At 46.5% G+C, this 25,051-nt stretch overlaps 1 protein-coding gene across 2 annotated transcripts in view; it reads right to left on the bottom strand.

Annotated features, from left to right (window-relative positions):
* Nucleotides 1-25,051, bottom strand: part of LOC147123031 (sodium-dependent organic anion transporter-like) — a 74,978-nt gene that overhangs the window by 3,105 nt on the left and 46,822 nt on the right. For both annotated transcript variants that reach the window (XM_085963869.1, XM_085963861.1), the window contains exons 3-4: nt 13,234-13,322; nt 1,916-2,091 (exon numbers count right to left, since the gene is read on the bottom strand). In XM_085963869.1, coding sequence (XP_085819995.1) covers nt 1,916-2,091; nt 13,234-13,322 — 265 coding nt within the window. The remainder of the gene's footprint in view (nt 1-1,915; nt 2,092-13,233; nt 13,323-25,051) is intronic.

The raw sequence follows: 25,051 nt of genomic DNA on the forward strand, positions 1-25,051 counted from the left end.
TACTTGACAATGTGGAATATTGCTTCTGTATATCAATATCCACAAAAATAGGGCAAATCTTAGCTGGTCAATTACTGTGCTATTAGCCTCTTCCAAATCAGTAAATGATGGAAGAAACTATCAATCATGCCATCAAGCAACACCTAACTATGAATAATCAGTTCACCAACACTCAGTTTTAGGTTCTACCAGAACCGCTCAGCTCTAGGCCTTATCACAGCCGTGATCCAAATATGAACAGAGGAGCTAAATGTCGGAAGAGAATTGAAAGTAGCTGCCCTTGACATCAAAGCAGCATTCAACTGAGAATGGCACCATGCAGCCATAGAAAAACTTGTAAATGAGGGTCAAAGGAAAAACCCTGCAGTGGCTGGAGTTATACCTAATGCAAAGGAAATGGAGGCCAGTTGTTGGAGGCCAGTCATCACATTCCCAAGACATCATTGCAGGAATTCCTCAGGGAAGAATTCCCAGCACAACCATCTTCAGCTGCTTCATCAATGACCTTCCTTCCATCATAAGGTCAGGAATGGAACAGTTCACTGACAATCACAATATTTAGGTATATTCACAAACTCCTCTGATAATGAAACAGCTCATGCCAGCCTACAGCAGGACCTAGGTAACATCAAGGCTTGGGCTGACAAGTGGCAGGTAACATTGACGCCAGGTAATGACCAATTCAATCAAGAGAAAGTCCAACCATCACCCTTAACCTTCAACAGTGTCACCATTGCTGAGTCCCCCACCATCAATATCCTGGGGGGTCAACATTAACTAGAAGCTGAACTGGACCCCCCATATCAACACAATGGCTACAACAGCAGAGCAGAGGTTGGATACTCTATGACATGACTCCTCAAAGCCTCTTAATTATGTACAAAACTCAAGTCAAAAGTGTGATGAAATACTCACCATTTGCCTGGAAGGGAGGAACTGCAACGGTGTTCAAGAAGCTTAACACCATCCAGGTCAAAGAAGTTTGCTTAATCAGTGTCCCTCCCACTGGACTCAATATCATAGAATCTTAGAATGTTACAGGACAGAAGGAGGCCATTTGGCCCATCGTGCCTGTGCCAGCTCTTAAAGAGCCATCCAATTAGTACCAGTCCCCTGCCTTCTCCACATAGCTTTGCAAATGTTTCTCCTTCAAGTATTTATTCAAATCCCTTTCGAAAGTTATTATTGAATCTGCTTCCACCACTCTTTCAGGCAGTGCATTCCAGATCATAACAACTCGCTGCGTAAAAAAATTCTCATCTCACCTCTGGTTCTTTTTCCAATTACCTGAAATCTGCGTCCTTTGGTTAGTGACCCCTCTGCCACTGAAAAGCCTTTCTAAAGTGTATGGCCTAACCAATGATTTATAAAGCTTTAGCATAATTTCCTTTTATATGTTATGCTTCTGTTTATAAAGCCTAGGATCCCATATACTGTTTTAATAATTTTCTCAACTTGTCTTGCCACCTTCAAAGAATAACAAAGGTTACTTCGACAGTACCTCCTTCTTCTGCAACCTCTACCATTGAGAAGGACAAGAGCAGCAATATCGTCCCCTTCAAAGCACATACCATCCTGACTTGGACATATATCGGCATTCATTCATCGTCGCTGGGTCAAAATCTTAGAATTCCCTACCTAACACCATTGTGGGAGCACCATTATCATAAGCATTGGAGTTTCTCAGGGCAATTAGGGATAAGCAATAAATGCAGTCCAGCCAGCATTATCCACACCCTAAGAACAAATATAAAGATAACAATAATTTATTTGTCTCATATAGCACAATGTATTAAGGGAAACCTGCACAATTCCAGAACACCACTGGGAAGAGAGGTCCAATGATCTAACATGGCGCTTCTGAGGCATGAGGACCGTGTGGCCGGAAAGGTACAGAGTAAGTCTGTTAATTTACCTCTTCCATGATTGCTGTGCAATCACAGCCAAAACAAAACCAATCGTGTAACCAATCAGTGGGTTGATAATTCCGATAATTAACAATTGTAAATCTGCATTCCACGATCCTTTGTACAGCAGTGAGGTTGTCACTGCTAAGATAATTAATATGGTTGCACCAGTGCCAGTTCCAACCTGTGGAGAAACACAACCATTGGTTATTAAAATCGGGAAACATTTTAAGGTCGAAGTTCTCTGAGGGGAGCACAGTGTGTACTGCATCACCAATCATATCACGAATGGGAGGGAACAGTAGGAAAGGAGGTTCGCGTCTGTGATTTAATGTGTGTGGGGATTCATTGAGCAGAGCTGAAGTGCTTACCCATACAGGGGAAGAAAGGGGGCCAGGCACACTGAGTGCCTTTTGCAAACCTCTTAGCAGCCAGCTGTAGAGGAGTATTGGTGGAGGTCTGGGAGCAAGTCTCCAGTCTCTTACTCTCAGCAGGGGAAGGTGTGTGGGGTGAACAGACTTCAAGAAGAAAGGGATAAAGAGGCAGAGATAGAAAGGGCAGAGAAAAAAGGACAGAACATTTTTGAAAATAAAATATAAAAATGCAGTTTCCTCTTAACTTTTAGAAACTAGCAAACATATTGCTACCAAAATTCCAATTGGTGGAAAGATGGAAGCTAGATGGATTTCTGGACTGGGTACCAGAAAATGGGGCAGAACCTGGTTCTGCTAGCATCCCAATCTATGCTTTCCATCCTATTATTTTCTGAGGGGCTATGAGTGGATCTACCCCCTCCCCCACCCACCACATCAATAGGGTATGTCTGGGGAGTTCCTCGACTACCTCGGGAAATGCACCCATTACACCCTACGTAGGCCTAAGCAGAACTCATGCCACCTGAGAGCTATTCTGAGTCTCAGTGGGGCCTGTGAAAAGGACCTAAAGCATTACTGGGGAAAGGTAATTGATCGGAGGGGATTGATTATCTTCCTGAAGAGGACTATTTGCTCCACTAGAAGTGGAACAGGAGATATTTCTTCAGGATTTCTGCTCTGCCATAGGAGCGACACGGTGCTGCTCCAACTTTCCACCAGCAGCTCAGGGCAGGCACCTTGCGCCATACATTGAGTCATACAAATGACTCTGTCTCAGGCATTTGGGACAGGGTCTATGGCCTAGGGCTAGGTCGGGTAGCAGATCTGTCCCACCGCAATTGCACCGGTGAAGTGGTCCCCCACAATTTCAGATGAAGTGTACATGAGGATAATAACCTATCTTTTCTCTTTACAGATGCTATATATTTCCATCAATTTTATTTTTTAATTTAAACACAATGGGGGTAATTTTGACTTTGGGAGATTTTCATATCCAAATGAAAATCAGGAGGTATAATGCACGGCTTTTTACACTTTCACCGAAAGTAAAATTACCCCCAGTGAGTCTGAAATTCCATGGACCATTTTAAGAGAAGGAAGCACGGTAGGGTGGGACATCCGTTCATGGCTTTGTCCCCACATTGACACATCCCAAATCTCGGAGACAGTCTTTTAAATATTCAGGGTGGACATCACGCGTGTGTAGAGGTGGAACAGAGGTGTCTGTCCCACTGTATCAGATTGCCTCCCTGATGGGGGTGGGGGAGCCCGAGGCTCTTATTAGGCTGAAGAGCAAAAAAAAGGGGGCTAGAGCCGCAATCGGTGAAATGCGCCCAGAATGCACTGGACACAGTATTGGATTTGCCGAGGTGAAGTTACGGTCAAGTTTCCACGCAAACTCATTAGCAAAAGCCCAAACGTAAAATCTCCAGAGAATCAGTACAATAAAGCAGCATAATCGATTGTGATTGATTTGTGACTGGAACATCATCCTCCAGCATCACAAAAACAAGTGGGATTGCCAGGAAATGAGCCATTCTTCAACTTTTTAAACGGAGGAGATCAATTGACTGATTTAATGCTCTTGGTCTTACTTTTTAATTGGCTTCAATTGTGTTGTGTATGTACCTTTAAGAGAATAACTGGTCTCAGACTGCAGTACCGGCAGTGACCACCCCTGTATAAAAGGCGCTAGTAAGCCTCTGTAGTTTCAGTTTCCCGATTGACTCCTTTCAGTAAAGACTTGTTTTGTTCAACTCCTGCTGTCCGTGTCTCAATCATACACGGACATAATACTGGCGACGAGCAGATATGAACTTACCTACAGTCTGCACCACCTCCTGGGGTCCATTCCTGCAGCGAAGTGAGCACAGGTCGAGGCCAGAAGGAAGAAAGAAGCAGTAGAAACGGGCGTCGACCGTGGGCATCCGCCCCTGTGTTAGCGGAGTTGAAGATTGCTGGAGAATCTGTCGAAAGCGGGGCCTGGTTCCTGTCGACGGTGCTTCAGCTAATCGGGCTGGTGGCAGGTAGTACACTGATCCTTCCTGGGCTGCGGCAGTCGCGAACTCGAGCGGGTGGCTTGCAACGGGGCCGAGCAGCGTTGTCGGGAAGAGGAGAGAGAGAGGGTGGAGCACACAGGGCGCGGCCGGTGCTACGAAGCCGGGCTGCGTATAGACCCGAGAAGAGGGAGGCAAGAGTTCCACAGGGTTGTTCCACGACGGGAAAATAATAAAAAAAAGAAATATTAAACGCGCAGGAAACCGCGAGGAGCTGCAGGTTGCAACGGAAACCGCGGAAAGCAGCGCTAGCAACAGCGGGGAAGAAGGCAAAAGCGCGGGAGGCGCCATCTTAATCAGTGGGGAAGAAGGCAAAGCGCGGGAGGCGCCATTTTGTTAAATCGGGGAAGAAGGCAAAGCGTGGGAGGCGCCATTTTAGATTTTCAAGATGCCGAAGACTGGCTGTATCAATGCCTTTGATAATACAACAGAGGACTGGACCACGTATGTGGAAAGAGTCGAGGTATATTGCGAGGCAAACGAAATAGCCGATGAGAAAAAGGCATCGGTATTGCTAAACTTAATGGGCGCTAGAACGTACGGCCTATTGCGGGACCTGATTACTCCAGCCAAACCGAAGGCGAAGAGTTTTAACGAAATTGTTGCTGTCCTACAGGAACACCTAAACCCTGCACCGCTGTTGATAGCCGAAAGATTTAAATTCCACAGGAGAACTCAGCATAAAGATGAGAGCAATGCTGAGTACCTTACGGAACTACGCAAGCTATCAAAGCACTGCCAGTTCGGAGCAGGACTGGCAGATACACTACGGGACACATTTGTCTGTGGGCTCCTGAGTGAAGGAACACAGAAGAAGTTACTCTCAGAGAAAGAGCTGACGCTAGATAAGGCTTTCAGCGTGGCAGTATCGTACGAAGCAGCAGCCAGGGGAGCTGCGGAAATTCAACAAAAGCCACAGGAATACGGCACCCACGAAATGACACGGGGATTTGCAAAATGTTATCGCTGCAGCAGAACTAACCATGACCAGAAGGACTGCTGGTCCAAGGACAAAATATGCAGGCAATGCGGAAAGATGGGACACATTACACGAGTTTGCAGGTCTGGGAAGAAGACCAGCAACAACAAAAAGGCTACTAAGGAACCGTACAAGAAAGTACAAAAGATGACGGACAGTAGTTCCGAAGGCCAGATGAGCGATAGTGAATCCGGGAACAGGAGATTAAGCTGTCTCAAACTTCACAATGTAATCGCAAAAGAGGATCACCGAACCATTTGGGTCACCCTCACGATAGCAGGGTCCCAAGTTAAAATGGAATTGGATACAGGATCAGCGCTAACTGTCATGAATCGACAAGACTACGAGCGGCTATTCTCACACATACCCTTGAGGGAGACATCCATCGTCTTGACGACGTATACGGGGCAAAAAGTATACCCCAGAGGAAAAATAAGGGTGCCTGTCGAATACAACGGCAAGAAAATACGGAAATTGTATCTCTACATACTGCAAAATGGTGGACCACCGTTATTGGGACGTGAATGGATCAGGAAGATAAGCTTAGATTGGCACTCCATTCATGCAATGATGGTGGACGGTAAAAAAGATGAAGACGTCACTCCTGGACGATTGTCAACAATCTTAGCTAACGCCAAAGAGGTATTTCAACAAGAACTGGGCACTCTTAAAGGCGTAACCGCCTCGATAAAAATAGAAGAGAATGCAATTCCCAAGTTTTTCAAAGCAAGACCGGTGCCATATGCAATTCGCCCAGCCGTCGAGGCAGAGCTGGAGAATCTGGAGAAGGCAGGCGTGTTGTCTAAGGTCGACTGGAGTGAGTGGGCGACACCCATCATTCCTGTCATGAAGAAAACGTTAAGCAATAAGTCTGAGGAGCCAAGGAAGGTTCGCATCTGTGGGGGTTTCAAGGTGACGGTGAACCCAGTCCTTCACACAGTACAATATCCTCTTCCAAGGATAGAAGACATCTTTGCCTCACTGTCTGGAGGGAAGCGTTTTACAAAAATTGACCTAGCACAAGCATATTTGCAGATGGAGTTTGAAGAATCCTCTAGGAAGTATCTCACGATAAACACTCACAAAGGTCTTTACCAGTATCATCGATTGGTATTCAGAGTAGCATCGGCTCCGGCGATATGGCAAAGAGCGATGGAACAAGTCCTGCAAGGGATTCCGGGGACTCAGTGTTACTTGGACGACATCCTTGTGACAGGTGAAGATGACAGTGAACACCTTAACAACCTAGAACAGGTGCTCACTAGACTACGGGAACATGGGCTACGAGCCAACCGCCCCAAGTGCGAGTTTTTTAAGAAACAGATATCGTATTGTGGCCACGTGATTGATGAAGAGGGGTTACATAAGTCCCCTGACAAAATTGAAGCGGTTGTTAAGGCCCCAGCGCCTGAAAATGTGTCGCAACTGAGGTCATTCCTCGGATTGGTGAATTACTACCATAAGTTTTTGCCGAATTTGTCTACAATCCTGCACCCACTGAACGCCCTGCTACGAACGGGAGTAGCATGGAAATGGAGCAATGACTGTAAGCGAGCCTTTCAGAAGAGTAAGGACTTAATCACTTCAAGAGAAGTATTGGCTCACTACAACCCAGCACTGCCGATCAGACTGGCGTGTGATGCGTCTCCCTACGGCATTGGGGCGGTACTGTCACATAAATTCCTTGATGGTTTAGAGAGGCCGATAGCTTTTGCGTCACGCTCGTTAACTTCTGCCGAGCGTAACTACGCCCAGATTGACAGAGAGGCCCTCAGCCTAGTGTGGGGGGTGAAGAAGTTCAATCACTACCTGCACGGTCAAAAATTTACTCTACTAACCGATCATCAACCTCTTGTCTCCATTTTCAACCCTCAGAAGGGCGTACCGATAATGACAGCGCAACGGCTGCAGAGGTGGTCCCTTTTCCTAGGGATAGGCTGGCTCCCAGCCTTGTGTGGAATTCCCACTTGGCCTTTTAAGGGGCAGAGCTTCTGAAGGTTGGAATTCCCAAGCTCCGGACATACCTGTGGTCAGTGCTGGTACACCTGGCCAACCATTCAGCATAAGTATGGCCCACCTGGGGGTCCAGGCCAGGATTGTGCCCTAGGCCCCTGAAGATTACACTGATACAAAAAATTGTTTTTATAGTGTTTAAGGTTTTTGTACAGGAACCGTGGGGCGCGCCAAAGTTCTTTCTTCTGGTGGAGACTGACAATGCCGTTCCCCTTCCTATGGCTCTTCACTAGACTTCCCAGCCACTTCAGTAGTGGAGGATGCCCCAGCTATTCAAATTGGGTGACCCCCATCTGACTTTGTGAACTTTGGCAGGGTCAGACAGTGGTGGAGGTCAAGACAAGTGGCCCATTATTAAGGCTCCCAGCATTTCAAAATAGAATAACTGAGATTTGCTACTTCTCCCTGAAACCTCAGTGTGACATTGGCCTGAATTTTACAGTCATCGGTGAACAAATGGTGCCAGCTGTTCATTACAATTATATTTGCCCTCAGACTTTCTGTGGAGTTTGCACTGAAACTTGCAGTGATTAGAAATCCATGTTGGTGCAGCACCCTCGACAGGGGATCTGGGACCTGTGTGAACAGGGCAAGCAACTGTGTATCTCCTTAACCAATCAGATTGAAGATTCTTAATGAGCAGCGCAGAGTCTCAACTAGGAAGTGTCAGTTAGAACAGTTAATTCAAAGCAAAATAAATCCAGATGGGATTAAACAAGAGAGATAAAAGAGACAGAAAGAAAAAGTTAAAGCAAAAGTTTTTTAAATCTCCAACAATAATTAAAATCTGAAGGAATGAGATTCCACACTTGTAAAGGTTAATTTTCAGTGCCAGACTGTATGTTCGGCAGTAGTCCCTTTAAAAGGGTTTTTACACTGGAATGGAATTTTTCTGGCAACTTTAGTGGGTATCTATCACAGAAGTGTTCCAGATTTCCTCTACCCTTTGTGTGAAGAAATGCATGCTGACATCACCCTTGAATGGCCTAGCTCTAATTTTAAGGTTATGCCCCCTGTTCTGGGCACCCCCACCAAGGGAAATAGTCTATCAAATCCTTTAATAATTTTAACACCTCAATTAGATCACCCCATATTCTTCTATACTCAAGGAATACAAGCCTACAACAACAACGATGATTTGTATTTATATAGCGCCTTTAACATAGTAAAATGTCCCAAGGCGCTTCACAGGAATGTTATAAAATTTGACACTGAGCCACATAAGGAGAAATGAGGGCAGATGACCCTTGGTCAAAGAGGTAGGTTTTAAGGAGTGTCTTAAAGGAAGAAAGAGAGGTAGAGAGGAGGAGAAGTTTAGGGAGGGAATTCCAGAGCTTAGGGCCTTGGCAGCTGAAGGCATGGCCACCAATGGTTGTGTGATTAAAATCAGGGATGCTCAAGGGGCCGAAATTGGAGGAGTGCAGATATCTCAGAGGGTTGTGGGGCTGGAGGTGATTATAGAGATAGGGAGGGGCGAGGCCATGGAGAGACTTGAAAACAAGGATGAGAATTTTAAAATTGAGGCGTTGCTTAACCAGGAGCCAGTGTAGGTCAGTGGGCACTGTGGTGATGGGTGAACAGGACTTGGTGTGAGTTAGGACATGGGCAGCAGAGTTTTAGATTACCTCAAGTTTATGGATGGTAGAACGTGTGAGGCCAGCCAGGAGTGCATTGGAATAGTCAAATCTAGAGGTAACAAAGGCATGGATGAGGGTTTCAGCAGCAGATAAAATGAGACAGGGGCGGAGTCAGGCAATGTTATGGAGTTGGAAATAGGCAGTCTTAGTGATGGCATGGATATGTGGTCGGAAGCTCATCTCAGGGTCAATTATGACACCAAGGTTGCGAACAGTCTGGTTCAGTCTCAGACAGTTGCCAGGGAGAGGGATGGAGTTGGTGGCTAGGGAACGAAGTTTGTGGCGGGGACCGAAGAAAATGGTTTCGGTCTTCTCAATATTTAGTTTGAGGAAACTTCTGCTCATCTAGTACTGGATGTCGGACAAGCAGTCTGACAATTTTGAGACAGTAGAGGGGTCGTGAGAGGTGGTAGTGTGGTAGAGCTGGGTGTCTTCAGCGTACATGTTGTAACTGACGCTGTGTTTCCAGATGTCGCCGAGGGGCAGCATGTTGATGAAAAATAGGAGGGGGCCATTGCAGGTGATTCACTAGTTATGACTGGATAGATGAGTGGAACCAGGCGAGTGCAGTTCCACACAGCTGGACGACGGTGGAGAGGCGATGGACGTGGATGGTGTGGTCAACCGTGTCAAAGGCTGCAGACCGGTCGAGAAGGACGAGGAGGGATAGTTTACCTTTGTCACAGTCACAAAGGATGTCATTTGTGACTTTCATAAGAACCGTGTTGGTACTGTGGCAGGGGCAGAAACCTGATTGGAAGGATTCAAACATGTTGCTCCGGGAAAAATGCGATTAGGTGCCCAGAAATAAACACAATACTGTAAATGAGGTCTAACCAGAGCTCTGTCCAGCTGTAACATAACTTCTACCCCTTTTGTATTTCAATCCTCTTGAGATAAAGGCCAACATTCCATTAGCCATTTTAATTATTTTTTGTCCACTAGCTGCCAGTGATTTATGTACTTGGACCCCTGAATCTCTCTGCTCCTTGACAGTTCCTAGCTTCCCACCATTTAGAGAATACTCTGATCTATCTTTCTTAGGTCCAAAGTGGATGACCTCACACTTCCCCACATTGAACTCCATCTGTCACAGTTTTGCCCACTCACTTAATCTATTCAGGTCCCTTTGCAACTTTCTGGTCCCATCTACACTATTTACTGTGCCACCTAACTTGGTGTCGTCAGCAAACTTGGATATATGGCTCTCTATTCCTTTATCAAAGTCATTTATAAATATAATGAACACAGTGCTAAATTATCATTGCTTAAAGAACTGAACTTGCAGCTACAGGGCTAATTCGAAGCATTAACAATCATGTGTTGACTTTTGTATTTATAGTTTTATACCAGTGGTTCTCAAACTAGGGTCCACGGACCCCTGGGGGTCTGCGAGAAGGTTTCAGGGGATCCGCCAAAAATGTGCAGGAAAAAAAAGATTTACATGATAATAGACTGATCAGAATCAGAGTTGGGACAAGTGGCGGCCGAGATGTCTTGTCAATCAAGGGATGCCATCCAATGAAAGTGAATCAGAGCTGTGGTCTTTCTGTGTTCACACAGGTATTGGTTGAAGTATGGAGAGAGAGAGAAAGCCGGTCCATGCGCAAAGCAGCGTTGGCGGTTGGTGTTTGGATGCAGCGCACGGAGTGAGACCCCAGAGGGAGGGCGCTGGGGCAATGAGATAAGATGCTGAGTCTTTGCCCAGCGAAAAGCACTGAGAATCGGTGCGAGAGAGAGAGAGAGAGGCCGTGACTTAAAACTTCATCTCTTGTTTCCCCAGTGACATGATTATGTGCATAAAATCAGTTGGCAAAATGTTCCGTGTGTCCATAAGAAGTAGGAGCAGGAGTAGGCCATACGGCCCCTTGGGCCTGCTCTGCCATTCAATAGGATCATGGCTGATCCGAACCTAGACTCACGTCCACTTCCCTGCCCACTCCCCATAACCCTTAATTCCCTTATCAGCTAGAAAACTGTCTATCTCCATTTTAAATTTATTTAATATCGCAGCTTCCACAGCTCTCTGAGGTAGCAAATTCCATAGATTTACTACCCTCTGAGTGAAGAAGTTTCTCATCTCAGTTTTGAAACGGCAGCCCCTTATTCTAAGATTATGCCCCCCAGTTCTAGTCTCACCTATCCATGTTTTCTTCGCGCTTCTGATTTCTCCTTAGTTCCACCCCGTGCGTGTGATTTCACTCTCCAAAACCCCTTCTCTGCTCTTCAATTTTCTTCATTATTTTTCAATAGCGTTATGTCTTGATAATTTCATAAGGCTTCTAAGAATTATCCTGCTGCCCAAATTACAGCTTCTAGCGGTTGTGGCATTTGTGATTGCGATGCTGTTCCTGGAGAACCAGATCCAGAAGCTGGAGGAATCTCAGGGAAAACTGGGTAAGTCAGGACATTGTTAGTGTTTGTGGGATAAAACCCCATTCTGCACCCAGAGCTCTGTAGTAATAAAAAGAAAAAAGACTTGCATTTATATAGTGCCTTTCATGACCACCGGACGTCCCAAAGTGCTTTACAGCCAATGGCGTACTTTTTGAAGTGTAGTCACTGTTGTAATTTGGGAAACGCAGTAGCCAATCTGCACACAGCGAGCTCCCACAAACTGCAATGTGATAATGACCAGATAATCTGCTTTTGTTATGTTGACTGAGGGATAAATCTTGGCTGGGACACCAGGGATAATTCCCCTGCTCTTCTTTGAAATAGTGCCATGGGATCTTTTACGGCCACCTGAGAAAGTAGACGGGGCGCCTTGGTTTAGCATCTCATCTGAAAGACAGCACCTCCAACAGTGTAGCACTTCCTCAGCACTACACTGGAGTGTCAGCCTAGATTTTTTTGCTCAAGTCTCATGGAGTGGGACTTGAACCCACAACCTTCTGACTCAGGTGAGGGTGCTACCAACTGAGCTAATGGCTAACATAGACTGGAACCTGGTAATTTAATTTTATATGTACCTATTATATATTAAACACTAAGGCCTAGAAATTCAGTTTGGGCCCGCCAACTCGCTTGCGCCCAGAAGTTACCGCTGCGCGCGGAGCCACTTACGCCCGCCGGAAATTCAGTTTCAGCGCCCCACGTCGAAGCCGGCCGCTATTCAAGGGTTTCGGCGCCCCCGCTTGGGGCGCTGAGACTGAATATCGGCGCGCTAGGTGCCGCAGCGCCACCCGCTGCGGAGCGGCAGGCTGCGGTACTGCAGGCCTTCCTCCCTCTCTTAAGGGGGAGGTGCCTGCAACAGCGAGATCGCCGCTCGCTAGTGCCGGCAAATGAGCCCGGCACCACGGAGAAGTGTCGGGCTCCCGGAAAACAGCCGGCAATGCCGCGGGGGGGGGGGGTGGTGGAGGAGGCCGGGGAAGGAGGTGCGGGCAGGCAGCCGCCGAAAAAGCGGGCGGCCGGCCGCACATCCGCCTTAACTCGCCCCACTAACGCTACAGTACGGCCCCGTTTTCTGATCGCTGTTTGCGGCCGCTGCGGAAGAGGCGGCCGCAACTCAATATGGCGGTCGGGCCGGTAGCGGGGCGGTAGCGGTGCACTGCGCACACCGATGACGTCATCGGTGGCGGCGCAGCGCTACTGGCTAACGCCGCCATTACCGCAGCGCTGAATATCGGCGAAAGCTCAGCAAGTGGCGCAAAAGCCCTCTTTGGGCGAAAACTGGGCGCAAAGCCTACTGAATTTCTAGCCCTAATTTCCTAATCCCAAACCATCCCCTTGGTGGAGCATTGTCAATAAAGCAGCTGCATTTAACAAATCTTGTCATTGTTTGTAAAAAAATTATTTTTATGTTGTTCATGAAGCAGCAGCTGGCTGGATGGTTACAGCCATTGGATGAAAGCTCAACATTTGGAAAAGTGTTTATATGTCTTTGGAGTCAGTGTATGCATGTGCCATTTGAGTGGAAAAAACATTGGTCAAGACAGGGCTTGTTACATTGCTGTGCAACTGAATTGTATTAAACTAAATCATTAGTGCAGATATTGTATATGTATATTATGATTTTGTAATTCCATTAGTGAATTTACAAGCGTGGGAAAGTTGCAATGACTATAATATACAGTATTATAATTTAGATGGGGGGGGGTCCGTGATTACTAATCCATTTGAAAAGGGGCCCTTCAACCAAAAACGTTTGAGAACCACTGTTTTATACATCATTGGTGTAAGAATTGATAAAACAATATCAATTAATACTGACTGCTCCATAATTCTGTGGCGAAAGACACAAACAGAAGAAAAATACTAACTTACTTTTAGAATGGTTTTTGATTGTTTTGGCCACTTCTTTGTCACAAGAATTCCACATAATATTGGGATGATCAAAGCAGCCAATGTAATACCTGTTTCAAAAACAAAAATAACATTTTAAAGTAACTAGTTAGCTGAAAGCATTCCTTAAATTAGTTTTTTTACATTTATTCCTTTATTCCCATGTCTTGTGAAGTGGGGAAAGCGTTAAAGTTAAAAATTTGCTGACAGCTTGCAAAACAGTATGTGTGTGCAGAAACTCATGGCTGCTTATCAAAACAGAAAGCACCTTGACAGGTTTGGTAATGCGATCGAAACTGACCTTTCAATCAGCAGCTACACCCAGAGTTAATGAAATCAACCAAAAGCGGCATTGCATCATCCGTAAGTCAATTGGCCGGTTTGAATCATGCAGCTTATAATGCAATTAAGTAACTGCAGAAATCCAATAAGACTAACAAGTCACAAGGTCGCCATGAGGTATTTGAAAGTATAAAAATGCTGTATACAGTAACAAGTTGGAGAAGTCTGTTGGTGAGCGACTGGCTCGCCGCCGGTGTAATAAAGACCACTTGAATATTGATCTGAAACCTCGCGTCGAGTGTCAGTTAATACACTCTGCAACAATTTCCTGAAACTTGTTAACATACTTTGTTCAGTGTTCTTTCTTATTTGTCTCATACTCTTCACCTGTGTATATATATTTTTAATCTAATTCTGCAATACTGAAGCGTTTTTGGAACTCTATTGATGTATTCAGTTTGGGCCATCAATTTAATTCTATCGTGGTCTGGCGGGACCTCTGCTTTCCCTGCAGTGTCTGATGAATATACAGAGGCATTCATCTGGCCGCTTAAATTTAATTACCATCAATTTGAGCGTCTATTTTTGGGGAGCGCTTGGGATCGAGGTTCCAGCCCTCACATTTTCGGCAGGAGTCTCCAGAAATCGGTGGTTCATCTCCCAAGCACTGCCGCTGGCAACTCGGGAGATACGTTTGTTGGGAGGTGATTTACCTTTTGTTACACATTATTTTATTTAGATGGAGCGATTCAAAGGTTGCCAGTTTTAAATGGTGTAGTAGCTAATCAGCTGTACGCCCCCCACTCACGCTGCGCATACTTGCCGCACTGCCGGAGTTCTGGAAGTTTGTATTGGAAGGAGCTGCTGCCTGGGTGTGCCATGTGCACAAGTCAGGAGCAGTTGCAGCATGTGGGGGAGCTGCTGTGGATCGCAGGAGCACAGACTGTAAGCAGTTTGAGTTTGAGTCGAAATGAATCGCTGCCTTACTCAAAATTGAATTCGTTTCGCCACAGATACACCTCGCCTTATCAAGCCATGTAGCAGTTCATACTTGGAGTATCACTTGCCAGGGTTTCAAATTGAATTTACATTTTCTGAATGTAACACTACAGGTGCAAAGATAAAAGGCGCTGCATGATTTTCTTCGCTCACGAAAAGCAGTGCGTTTAATTGGATTACATTTGTTTTGTGAACTAGGGTCAAAAAGGAGCTATCCAGCTGAAATAACAACAGAAAATGCTGGAAAAACTCAGCAGGTCAGGCAACATCCCACTTTCCAGCTCCAGGTCCAGGTCCGTAACCTTGTAGTTTACAGCACTTCAAGTGCATATCCAAGTACTGTTTAAATGCAATGAGGGTTTCTGTTAGATCCGTGTGTTAATGGAGACACGGAATGCAGGAGTTGATTTAACAAGTGTTTACTGAACAAAGTCTGGAGGTGAACTAACTACACAAGACGCTATACAGGCTTATATACCCGAGTGGTCACTACTGGTACTACAGTACACAGGGGCTTCAAAAACATAGTTCCTCTTAAAGGTACATACACTACAATTCCTCCCTTTTTAGATAAATAGTACATAACATTTTAAGTAATCATTAAATAACATTTTTACAAGAACAATAATCTACACATTTGCTGAAGTTAATCAATTACAAATTCAGTCTCTCTGGAGGCTTCCTGACTCGGTCCGGATAACGCCTCGGTGGTGTAGTAGGTTTCGGTGGTGCAGTAGGTTCTTTTGGCAAGGTTGATTCGGCTTCAATGCCAGTGTCTGGTTCATCTGGTTCCAGTATCACCGGATCGGAGGTAGATACTATGGGTATCTCTGCTTCATCACTAGGCGTATAGAGTTGTGGTGTAGGTTGTCCTTTTTCGGATGACTCTATGATCTGGTCAGCATGGCGCCTTATTATGCTTTCTCCAATGTCCATGGTATACATCAGCGGTCCTAGTCGTGTGCAAATAGTTCCAGGCTGCCATTTCTCGGTACGGTAGTCCCGGGCCAAAACTGGTTGACCTATCTGGAAGGTTCTAGTTGGCCTTTCATTCATGCTTTCAAATTGCCGGTTCTCTACGTCCCTTCTGACATTTGGCTTGACCAAATCCAGCCGGCATCTTAGTCTTCTATTGAAAAACATCATGGCGGGGGTTTGGTTTGTAACCACATGTGTTGCATTCCTGTACGCAAACAAGAAGTTATCTACCTTATGTTGTAGATTTATGTCTTCATTACCCATGGCCTTTATGGCCTTCTTGAAGGTCTGGACAAACCTTTCAGCTAATCCATTGGTGGCGGGATGGTATGGGGCGGACGTGTAGTGCTTAACCCCATTGTTTTTTAAGAACTTCCTGAATTCTTCGGATACAAATTGCGGTCCATTATCAGAACAGATCTGTTCAGGCAGCCCATTCCTGATGAATATGGTCCTTAATACTGTGATGGTTTTTTCCGTGGTGGTGGAGGACATCTTTATTACCTCCGGCCACTTGGAGTGTGCATCCACCGCGATTAAGAACATTGAGTCCATAAATGGACCAGCAAAGTCGATATGTACCCTTTGCCATGGAGATGAGGGCCACTCCCATGGATGTAGAGGGGCTTGTGGTGGGGCGTTTTGGACCTTCTGGCATCCTAGACAGCTCTTGGTCATTTCTTCAATGTCTCCATCGATACCTGGCCACCACACAAACGCTCTGGCTAAGTTCTTCATTTTCACTCCACCCAGATGCCCCTCGTGAAGCTCCTTTAGCACTTTATCCTTGAGTTTGGGTGGAATCACCACTCTGGATCCACACATCAAGGTTTCTCGGCACACTGACAGCTGTTCTCTTCTTTGCGAGAATGCTGGCAACAGTGGTTCGCCATGTGCTGGCCATCCCTTCAGCGTTAAATCGTAGACTCGTGAGAGAGTTGGGTCATTTCTCGTTTCCTTTTCAATGGTAGAATTTGTCACCGGTAGACATTCCACTATGGTCGAGTGGAACATCTCCACTGGGTCCATTGTAGGCGCCTCTTCTACCGTTGGCAACGGTAGGCGCGATAACCCGTCAGCATTCCCATGCTGTTTTGTTCCTTTGTATTCTATGTCATATTGGTGTGCCCCTAGGAAAAGGGACCACCTCTGTAGCCTTTGTGCTGTCATAATGGGAACGCCCTTTTTAGGGTTGAATATGGAGATGAGGGGTTGATGGTCAGTCAACAAGGTAAATTTTTGTCCGTGTCGGTAATGGTTGAATTTCTTCACCCCCCACACCAGGCTGAGTGCCTCCCTATCGATCTGGGCATAGTTACGCTCAGCTGTGTTCAATGAGCATGACGCAAAAGCTATCGGCCGCTCCGAGCCATCAGGGAATCTATGCGATAATACCGCTCCCATGCCGTAAGGGGATGCATCGCACGCCAGTCTGATTGGCAGTGATGGGTTGTAATGAGCCAACACTTCCCTGGACGTGATCAAGCCTTTGCATTTATGGAAGGCACGTTTACAGTCTTCGCTCCATTTCCAAACTACTCCCGTTTGTAGCAGTGCGTTAAGAGGGTGCAGAACCGTTGACAAGTTCGGTAAAAATTCATGATAGTAATTTATTAATCCCAGGAACTACCTTAATTGTGAGACATTTTCAGGTGCGGGGGCTTTTACGACCACTTCAATTTTTTCAGGTGACTTATGCAACCCTTCTTCATTAATGACATGGCCACAATATGATATTTGTTTCTGGAAAAATTCGCACTTGGGGCGATTTGCTCGTAGGCCCCGTTCACTCAGCCTCGTGAGCACCTGCTCCAAGTTGGCAAGGTGCTCGTTGTCGTTTTCTCCTGTTACAAGGATGTCGTCTAGGTAGCATTGAGTCCCCGGAATCCCTTGCAGGACTTGCTCCATAGCTCTTTGACAGATAGCCGGAGCTGATGCCACTCCGAAAACCAGTCGATTGTACTGGTACAGGCCTTTGTATGTGTTTATCGTGAGATACTTTTTAGAGGCCTCCTCAACCTCCATCTGTAGATATGCCTGTGCTAAGTCAATTTTGGTGAAACGTTTCCCTCCGGATAGTGAGGCGAAAATATCTTCTATCCTCGGAAGAGGATACTGTACCGTGTGAAGAACCGGGTTTACAGTCACCTTGAAGTCCCCACAGATGTGAATTTTTCTCTGTTCTTCAGATTTATCATTATTCAACGTTTTCTTCATGACCGGGACGATGGGTGTTGCCCACTCGCTCCAATCTACCTTGGATAACACGCCTGCTTTTTCCAAATTCTCCAGCTCTGCCTCGACAGCTGGACGAATTGCGTATGGCACCGGCCTTGCCTTAAAAAACTTGGGAATTGATGCATCTTCCACTTTTATTGAGGCGGTGGTGCCTTTCAGGGTTCCTAGTTCCTGTTGAAACACTTCTTTGGCGTTAGCCAAGATTTCTTTTAATCGTCCAGGTATGACGTCATCATCATTTTTTTCTTACTGGTCACCGTCAATGCCTGAATGGAGTGCCAGTCTAAACGTATCTTTCTGATCCATTCACGTCCCAACAACGGTGGACCACCATCTTGCAGAACGTATAAATACAACTTCTGTATTTCCTTGCCGTTGTATACAACAGGCACCCTTATTTTCCCTCTGGGGTATACTTTCTGCCCCGTATATGTCTTCAAGATAATGGATGTGTCTTTCAAAGGTATATGTGGAAATAGCCGCTCGTAATCCCGTCGACTCATGACGGTCAGAGCTGATCCTGTATTTAGCTCCATTTTGACTGGGGACCCCGCTATCGTGAGGGTAACCCAAATGGTCTGGTAATCTTCTTTGGCAATTACATTATGTAATTTGAGACAGCTTAGTCTCTTGTTTCCGGAGTCGCTATCGCTCTTCTGGTCTTCGGAGCTACTGTCCGTCATCATTTGTACCTTTCTGTACTTTTCCTTATTGACCTTTTTACTGTCAGCGGATTTCTTTCCAGATCTGCATACACGTGCAATGTGTCCCATCTTTCTGCATTGCCTGCATGATTTGTCCTTGAACCAGCAGTCCTTCTGGTCATGGGTGGATCTGCCGCAGCGATAACATCTCTCGAAACCCCATGTCATTTCATGGGTGCCTAAGTCCTGTGGCTTTTGCTGTATCTCTGCAGCTCCTCTTGCTGCTGCTTCGTATGATACAGCCACACTGAAAGCCTTGTCCAGTGTCAAATCTTTCTCAGAAAGTAGTCTTTTCTGTGTTCCTTCGCTTAGGAGACTGCAGATGAATTTGTCTTGTAGAGAATCTGCCAGTCCTGCCCCGAATTGGCAGTGCTTTGACAGTTTTCGTAATTCGGTGAGGTAATCAGCGTTACTTTCATTCTTGTGCTGATTCCTCCTGAAGAATTTGAATCGTTCCGCTATCAGCAGCGGTGTTGGGTTTAAGTGCTCCTGTAAGGTATCAACAATCTCCTTAAGATTCTTGTCCATCGGTTTGGCTGGAGTGATCAAGTTTCGTAACAGCCCGTGTATCCTTGCGCCCATCAGATTTAGAAGTACCGATGCCTTTTTATCATCCGCTACTTCATTCGCCTTGCAATATACCTCCACTCTTTCCACACATGTGGTCCAATCCTCTATATCACTATCGAAAGCAGTAATATTGCCAGTCTTCGGCATCCTGAAAATCAAAAATGGCGCCTCCCACGCTTTTCCTTCTTCCCCGCCGAGTCAAGATGGCGCCTCCCGTGCTTTCCTGCCGCTGCCGCTGCCGCTGCTGCCAACGCTGTTCTCCGCGGTTCCCGTTGCGACCTGCAGCTTTTCGCGGTATTTCTATTTTTCTTCTATTTTTTTTATATATATCTTTTAAACAGTTTCTCCGTTACTTGGAGAACCGTTCCCGTCGCGGAGCGGACCCTCTGGGACTTTCCCCTCCCTCTGCTCGGTCTGAACGCCGACCTGCTTTGCAGCACCGGCCGCCTCCTGAGTGTTCCACCCTCTGTCTCTCTTTGCTTCTGCTTTCCGACTCGCTGCCCGGCCCTGCTGCAGAGCCACCCGATCGAGCCCCAGCCCGCCGCAGCCCAGGAAGGATCAGTGCACTACCTGCCACCAGCCCGTTTAGCTGGTGAAACCACAGTTTTTTTTTTACTTGCTTCTGGCTTCGACCTTCGTCTGAGGAATCGATCTCCTTGAGGTGCTGCCGAATTGCAAGTAAGTTCGTTTCTAACTCGTTGCCACTGTTAGATCCGTGTGTTAATGGAGACACGGAATGCAGGAGTTGATTTAACAAGTGTTTACTGAACAAAGTCTGGAGGTGAACTAACTACACACGACGCTACACAGGCTTATATACCCGAGTGGTCACTACTGGTACTACAGTATACAGGGGCTTCAAAAACATAGTTCCTCTTAAAGGTACATACACTAGTTTCTGCCTCTACCGCCCTTTCATGCAGTGAGTTCCAGACCCCCACCACCCTTTGGGTGAAAAAGTTCTTCTCAACTCCCCTCTAACCCTTCTACCCATTACTTTAAATATATTTCTTAAGGCTAAAGGGATATGGGGAGAAAGCAGGGACAGGGTACTGAATTTGGATGATCAGCCATGATATTAAATGGCGGAACAGGCTCGAGGGGCCGAATGGCCTACTCCTGCTCCTATCTTCTATGTTTCTAAATCTAGGCCCCCTGTTTATTGATGTCTTTGCTGGGGGAAATTTTTGTATCATCTGCAAACATCTTAATCATGGCCCCTACATTGAAGTCTAAATCATTGATATATACCACAGAAAGCAAAGGACTTAGTACTGAGCCCTGCAGATCCCCACTGGAAACAGCCTTCCAGTCACGGAAATAGCCTTCCAGTCACAAAAACACCCGTCGACCATTACCCTTTGCTTCCTGCCACTGAGCCAATTTTGGATCCAACTTGCCACTTTCCCTTGGATCTCATTGGCTTTTACTTTTCTGATCAGTCTGCCATGTGGGACCTTGTCAAAAGCCTTGTTAAAATCCATGTAGACTACATCAAATGCACTACCCTCATCTGTAATGTATATACCTTTAAGGGGGAACTACTTTTTACAGCTCATGTATACTGTAGTACCGGCAGTGACCACACCTGTATATACCACTGAGTAGTAATCTGTACAGGCAGTTCCAGTGTGAGCCACATTTAGTAAACACCTGTTGTACCGTTTCTCCTGCAGTCTGTGTCTTATTATACACGGACACAACATTGGCGACAAGGCAAGTTCGAACCTACCTGCAACTCTGCATCACCTCCCGGGGATTCGTTCCTGGAGATCAATGGATTGGAGGTCAAGGCCAGAGACTCGGGCGTCGACCACGGGCAACCGCCCAGTCATCCAGCAGAGACTCGAGAATTGCGGGGGAGGCTGTCGAGAGCCAGGCTTGGCTTTCCAGTCGAGGTGGTCCAGTGAAACGGGCTGGCAACATGTAGTGCGCAGACCCTTCCCGGACAGCGGCGGGCTAGAGCCCGACCGAGCGGCACAGCAAAGGGCCGAGCAGCGTCGATGGGGGAGAGGGCAGAGCACACAGGGCGCAGCCGGTGTTCAGGGGCCATGCAGCGTTGAAGAGAGGGAGAGAGAGACGCGCAGAAACCCGCGAGGCGCCGCCATTGCCACGAGGACCGCCGAGAGCGGCGTTGGCAGCAGCGCAGGAGAAGTGCGCGAAACCTACAGGGCGCCACCATTGCCACGAGAACCGCCGGGAGCGGCGTTGGCAGCAGCGGGGGAGGAAGGAAAGCACGGGAGACACCATTTTAAGCCATTGGGAGACGCCATTTTAAACCACACCCAAAATCCCGAAGAGTGGCAGTATCACCGCATTTGACAATGAAGTCGAAGATTGGACTATATATGTCGAACGAATAGAGGTGTACTGCAAGGCAAATGAGGTGTCAGATGACAAGAAAGCGTCGGTATTGTTAAATTTAATGGGTGCAAAGACATATGGTTTATTACGAAATAAAATAACCCCAATGAAGCCAATGGAAAAGAGTTTTGAAGACATAGTAACGATACTACAGGAACATTTAAACCCCACACCGCTGCTGATAGCAGAAAGATTCAAGTTTCACAAATGGAACCAGCATAAGGATGAAAGCAATGCTGATTATTTAACAGAACTGTGCAAACTATCGAAACACTGCCAGTTTGGAGCGGGACTGGCAGGTACCTTAAGGGACAAGTTTGTGTGTGGGCTTCAAAGTGAAGGAACCCAGAAACGGCTTTTATCTGAAAAGGACCTTACGCTGGAAAAGGCTTTCAGCATTGCGGTATCATATGAAGCAGCAGCATGGGGCGCTGCAGAGATACAACAGAGACCGCAAGAATATGGCACAAATGAAATGTCATATGGAACAGAGAAGTGCTATCGCTGCGGCAGAACAACACACGACCAGAATGATTGCTGGTTCAAAGACAAAGTGTGCAGACAGTGTGGAAAAGTAGGACACATAGCACGAGTCTGCAGGTCGGGAAAGAAAACCAGCAATAAGAAACCTACCAAAGGAAAGTACAAGAAGGTACATAAGATGACGGAGAATAGTTCAGAAGAACAAAAGAGTGATAACGACTCCGAAAGCAGGGAACTGAGTTGTCTGAAACTACATAATGTGATCACAACGGAGGATCACCAAACCATTTGGGTCACTCTCAAGATAGCAGGAGTCCAGGTAAAGATGGAATTGGACACAGGATCAGCCCTAACAGTCATAAACTGACGGGACTACGAGCGGCTATTCTCACACATACCCTTGAGAGACACAAAAATTATTTTGAAGACGTACACGGGGCAAAAAGTCTACCCCAAAGGAAAAATAAGGGTGACCATTATATATAACGGCAAGGAAACACCAAAACTAGACCTGTATGTATTGCAAGATGGAGGACCACCATTACTGGGATGTGAATGGATCCAGAAAATACAACTGGATTGGCATTCCATACAGGCACTGACTGTGGCTGACAAAAATGATGATGACGTCACACCTGGGCGACTGTCAAAGATCCTAACTGACGCAAAAGAAGTGTTCCAGCAAGGACTCGGAACACTAAAAGGCATGACAGCGATGATTAAAATTGAAGAAAACGCAAGCCCAAAATTTTTTAAGGCCAGACCAGTACCTTATGCGATCCGCCCAGCCGTCGAAGCAGAGCTGGAGAGTCTGGAACGTTCAGGTGTACTGTCCAAGGTAGACTGGAGCGAGTGGGCTACACCCATCGTCCCTGTGATGAAAAAGTCGTTGAGCAGCACGTCTGGGGAACCAAGGAAGGTTCGCATCTGTGGGGACTTTAAGGTAACAGTGAACCTGATCCTTCACACCGTACAATATCCACTTCCGCGGATTGAAGATATTTTCACCTCACTATCTGGAGGGAAACACTTCACTAAGATTGATCTGGCCCAGGCGTATCTGCAAATGGAGGTAGAAGAAGCATCAAAAAATACCTCACAATCAACACCCATAAAGGTCTCTACCAATACAACCGGCTGGTATTCGGGGTAGCATCAGCTCCGGCTATTTGGCAGAGGGCAATGGAACAAGTCCTGCAAGGGATCCCAGGGACCCAGTGTTATTTGGACGACATCCTGGTCACGGGCGAAAATGACAGTGATCACCTTGCCAACCTGGAGCAGGTGCTCACTAGATTGCAGGAATATGGGCTCCGAGCTAACCGCCCCAAATGCGAGTTTTTTAGAAAACAGATCTCGTATTGTGGCCACGTTATCGATAAAGAGGGGTTACATAAGTCCCCAGAGAAGATTGAGGCAGTAGTCAAGGCTCCAGCACCGGAAAATGTGTCACAACTGAGGTCGTTCCTCGGGCTGGTAAACTATTACCATAAGTTCTTGCCAAATTTGTCTACAATACTACACCCACTGAACACCCTACTGCAAACTGGGGTGCCATGGAAGTGGAGTGACGAATGTAGACGAGCTTTCCAGAAGAACAAAACACTAATCACATCGAAAGAGGTATTGGCCCATTACAACCCAGCATTACCAATTCGGTTGGCATGTGATGCGTCACCCTACGGCATTGGAGCGGTGCTGTCGCACAAATTCTCGGACGGCTCAGAGAAGCCAATAGCCTTTGCGTCATGATCACTAACCTCAGCCGAGCGTAACTACGCCCAGATTGACAGGGAAGCCCTCAGCCTAGTGTGGGGAGTGAAAAAGTTCAATCACTATCTGCACGGGCAGAAATTCACCTTGCTGACTGATCACCAGCCTCTTGTCTCCATTTTTAATCCGAAGAAGGGTGTTCCGGTGATGACTGCGCAACGACTACAAAGACAGACCATCATCAAAGACCCTACCCACCCCAGCCACAGTCTGTTCGCCCTCCTGCCATCTGGGAGATGCTACAGATGCATTCGCACCCGAACGACCAGATTTAGGAACAGCTTCTTTCCCAGGGCTGTCATCCTACTCAACTCCACAAATAAACTCTAAAGCCTGCACATCTGCCAATGCACTTTATTATGGTTATGTTTATGTTAATGTACTACAAGCCAAATGAATGTTGAATGTTTAAATGTCTTAATCTAAATGTACACTCTCGGGAGCCGCAAGCCTACATTTTGTTGTACTGCACTTGTGCACTAACAATGACAATAAAGTTGATTGTTGTTATTATTATTATTATTATTATTTTTCATGGGGCGCACCACTATGAGATTGAATATAAGGGCACGAAACAGCATGGAAATGCTGATGGGCTATCACGCCTGCCACTACCTACTGCAGAGGAAGCACCAGCAGTGGATCCTGTCAAAATATTCCATTCGACTATAGTTGAATACCTACCGGTAACTAACGCTTGTATCAAAAAGGAAACCCGAAATGACCCGACACTGTCTCGGGTATATGATTTGACGGTGAAGGGATGGCCAGCACATGGCGACTCACTGTTGCCAGCATTCTCGACAAGGAGAGAACAGCTGTCAGTGTGCCGGGGGACCTTGATGTGTGGATCCCGAGTGGTAATTCCACCCAAGTTAAGGGATAGAGTGCTCAATGAGCTTCATGAGGGTCATCTGGGAGGGGTAAAAATGAAAAGCCTAGCCAGGGCTTACGTGTGGTGGCCGGGAATCGATAAACAAATCGAGGACCTGACCAAGAGCTGCTCAGGATGCCAGAAAGTCCAAAAAGCACCACCACAGGCCCCTCTACACCCATGGGAGTGGCCCTCATCTCCATGGCAACGGGTGCATATTGATTTTGCTGGTCCATTCATGGACTCAATGTTTTTAATAGCCGTGGATGCGCACTCGAAATGGCCTGAGGTCATCAAAATGCCCTCCACCACCACAGAGAAAACTATTGCAGTCCTACAGACCATTTTTGCCAGGAATGGCTTGCCAGAACAGATTTGCTCTGACAACGGACCACAGTTTGTGTCCGAAGAGTTCCGGAGGTTCTTGAAAAAGAATGGGGTAAGGCATTACACATCCGCCCCGTATCATCCAGCCACAAATGGATTGGCTGAGAGGTTCGTACAAACCTTTAAGAAAGCAATAAAGGCTATGTAC

Source organism: Somniosus microcephalus, chromosome 2 (genome assembly GCF_052327205.1).
Source record: "Somniosus microcephalus isolate GS21.2 chromosome 2, FLI_Smic_1.0, whole genome shotgun sequence".
In the NCBI taxonomy this organism is placed as follows: domain Eukaryota; kingdom Metazoa; phylum Chordata; class Chondrichthyes; order Squaliformes; family Somniosidae; genus Somniosus; species Somniosus microcephalus.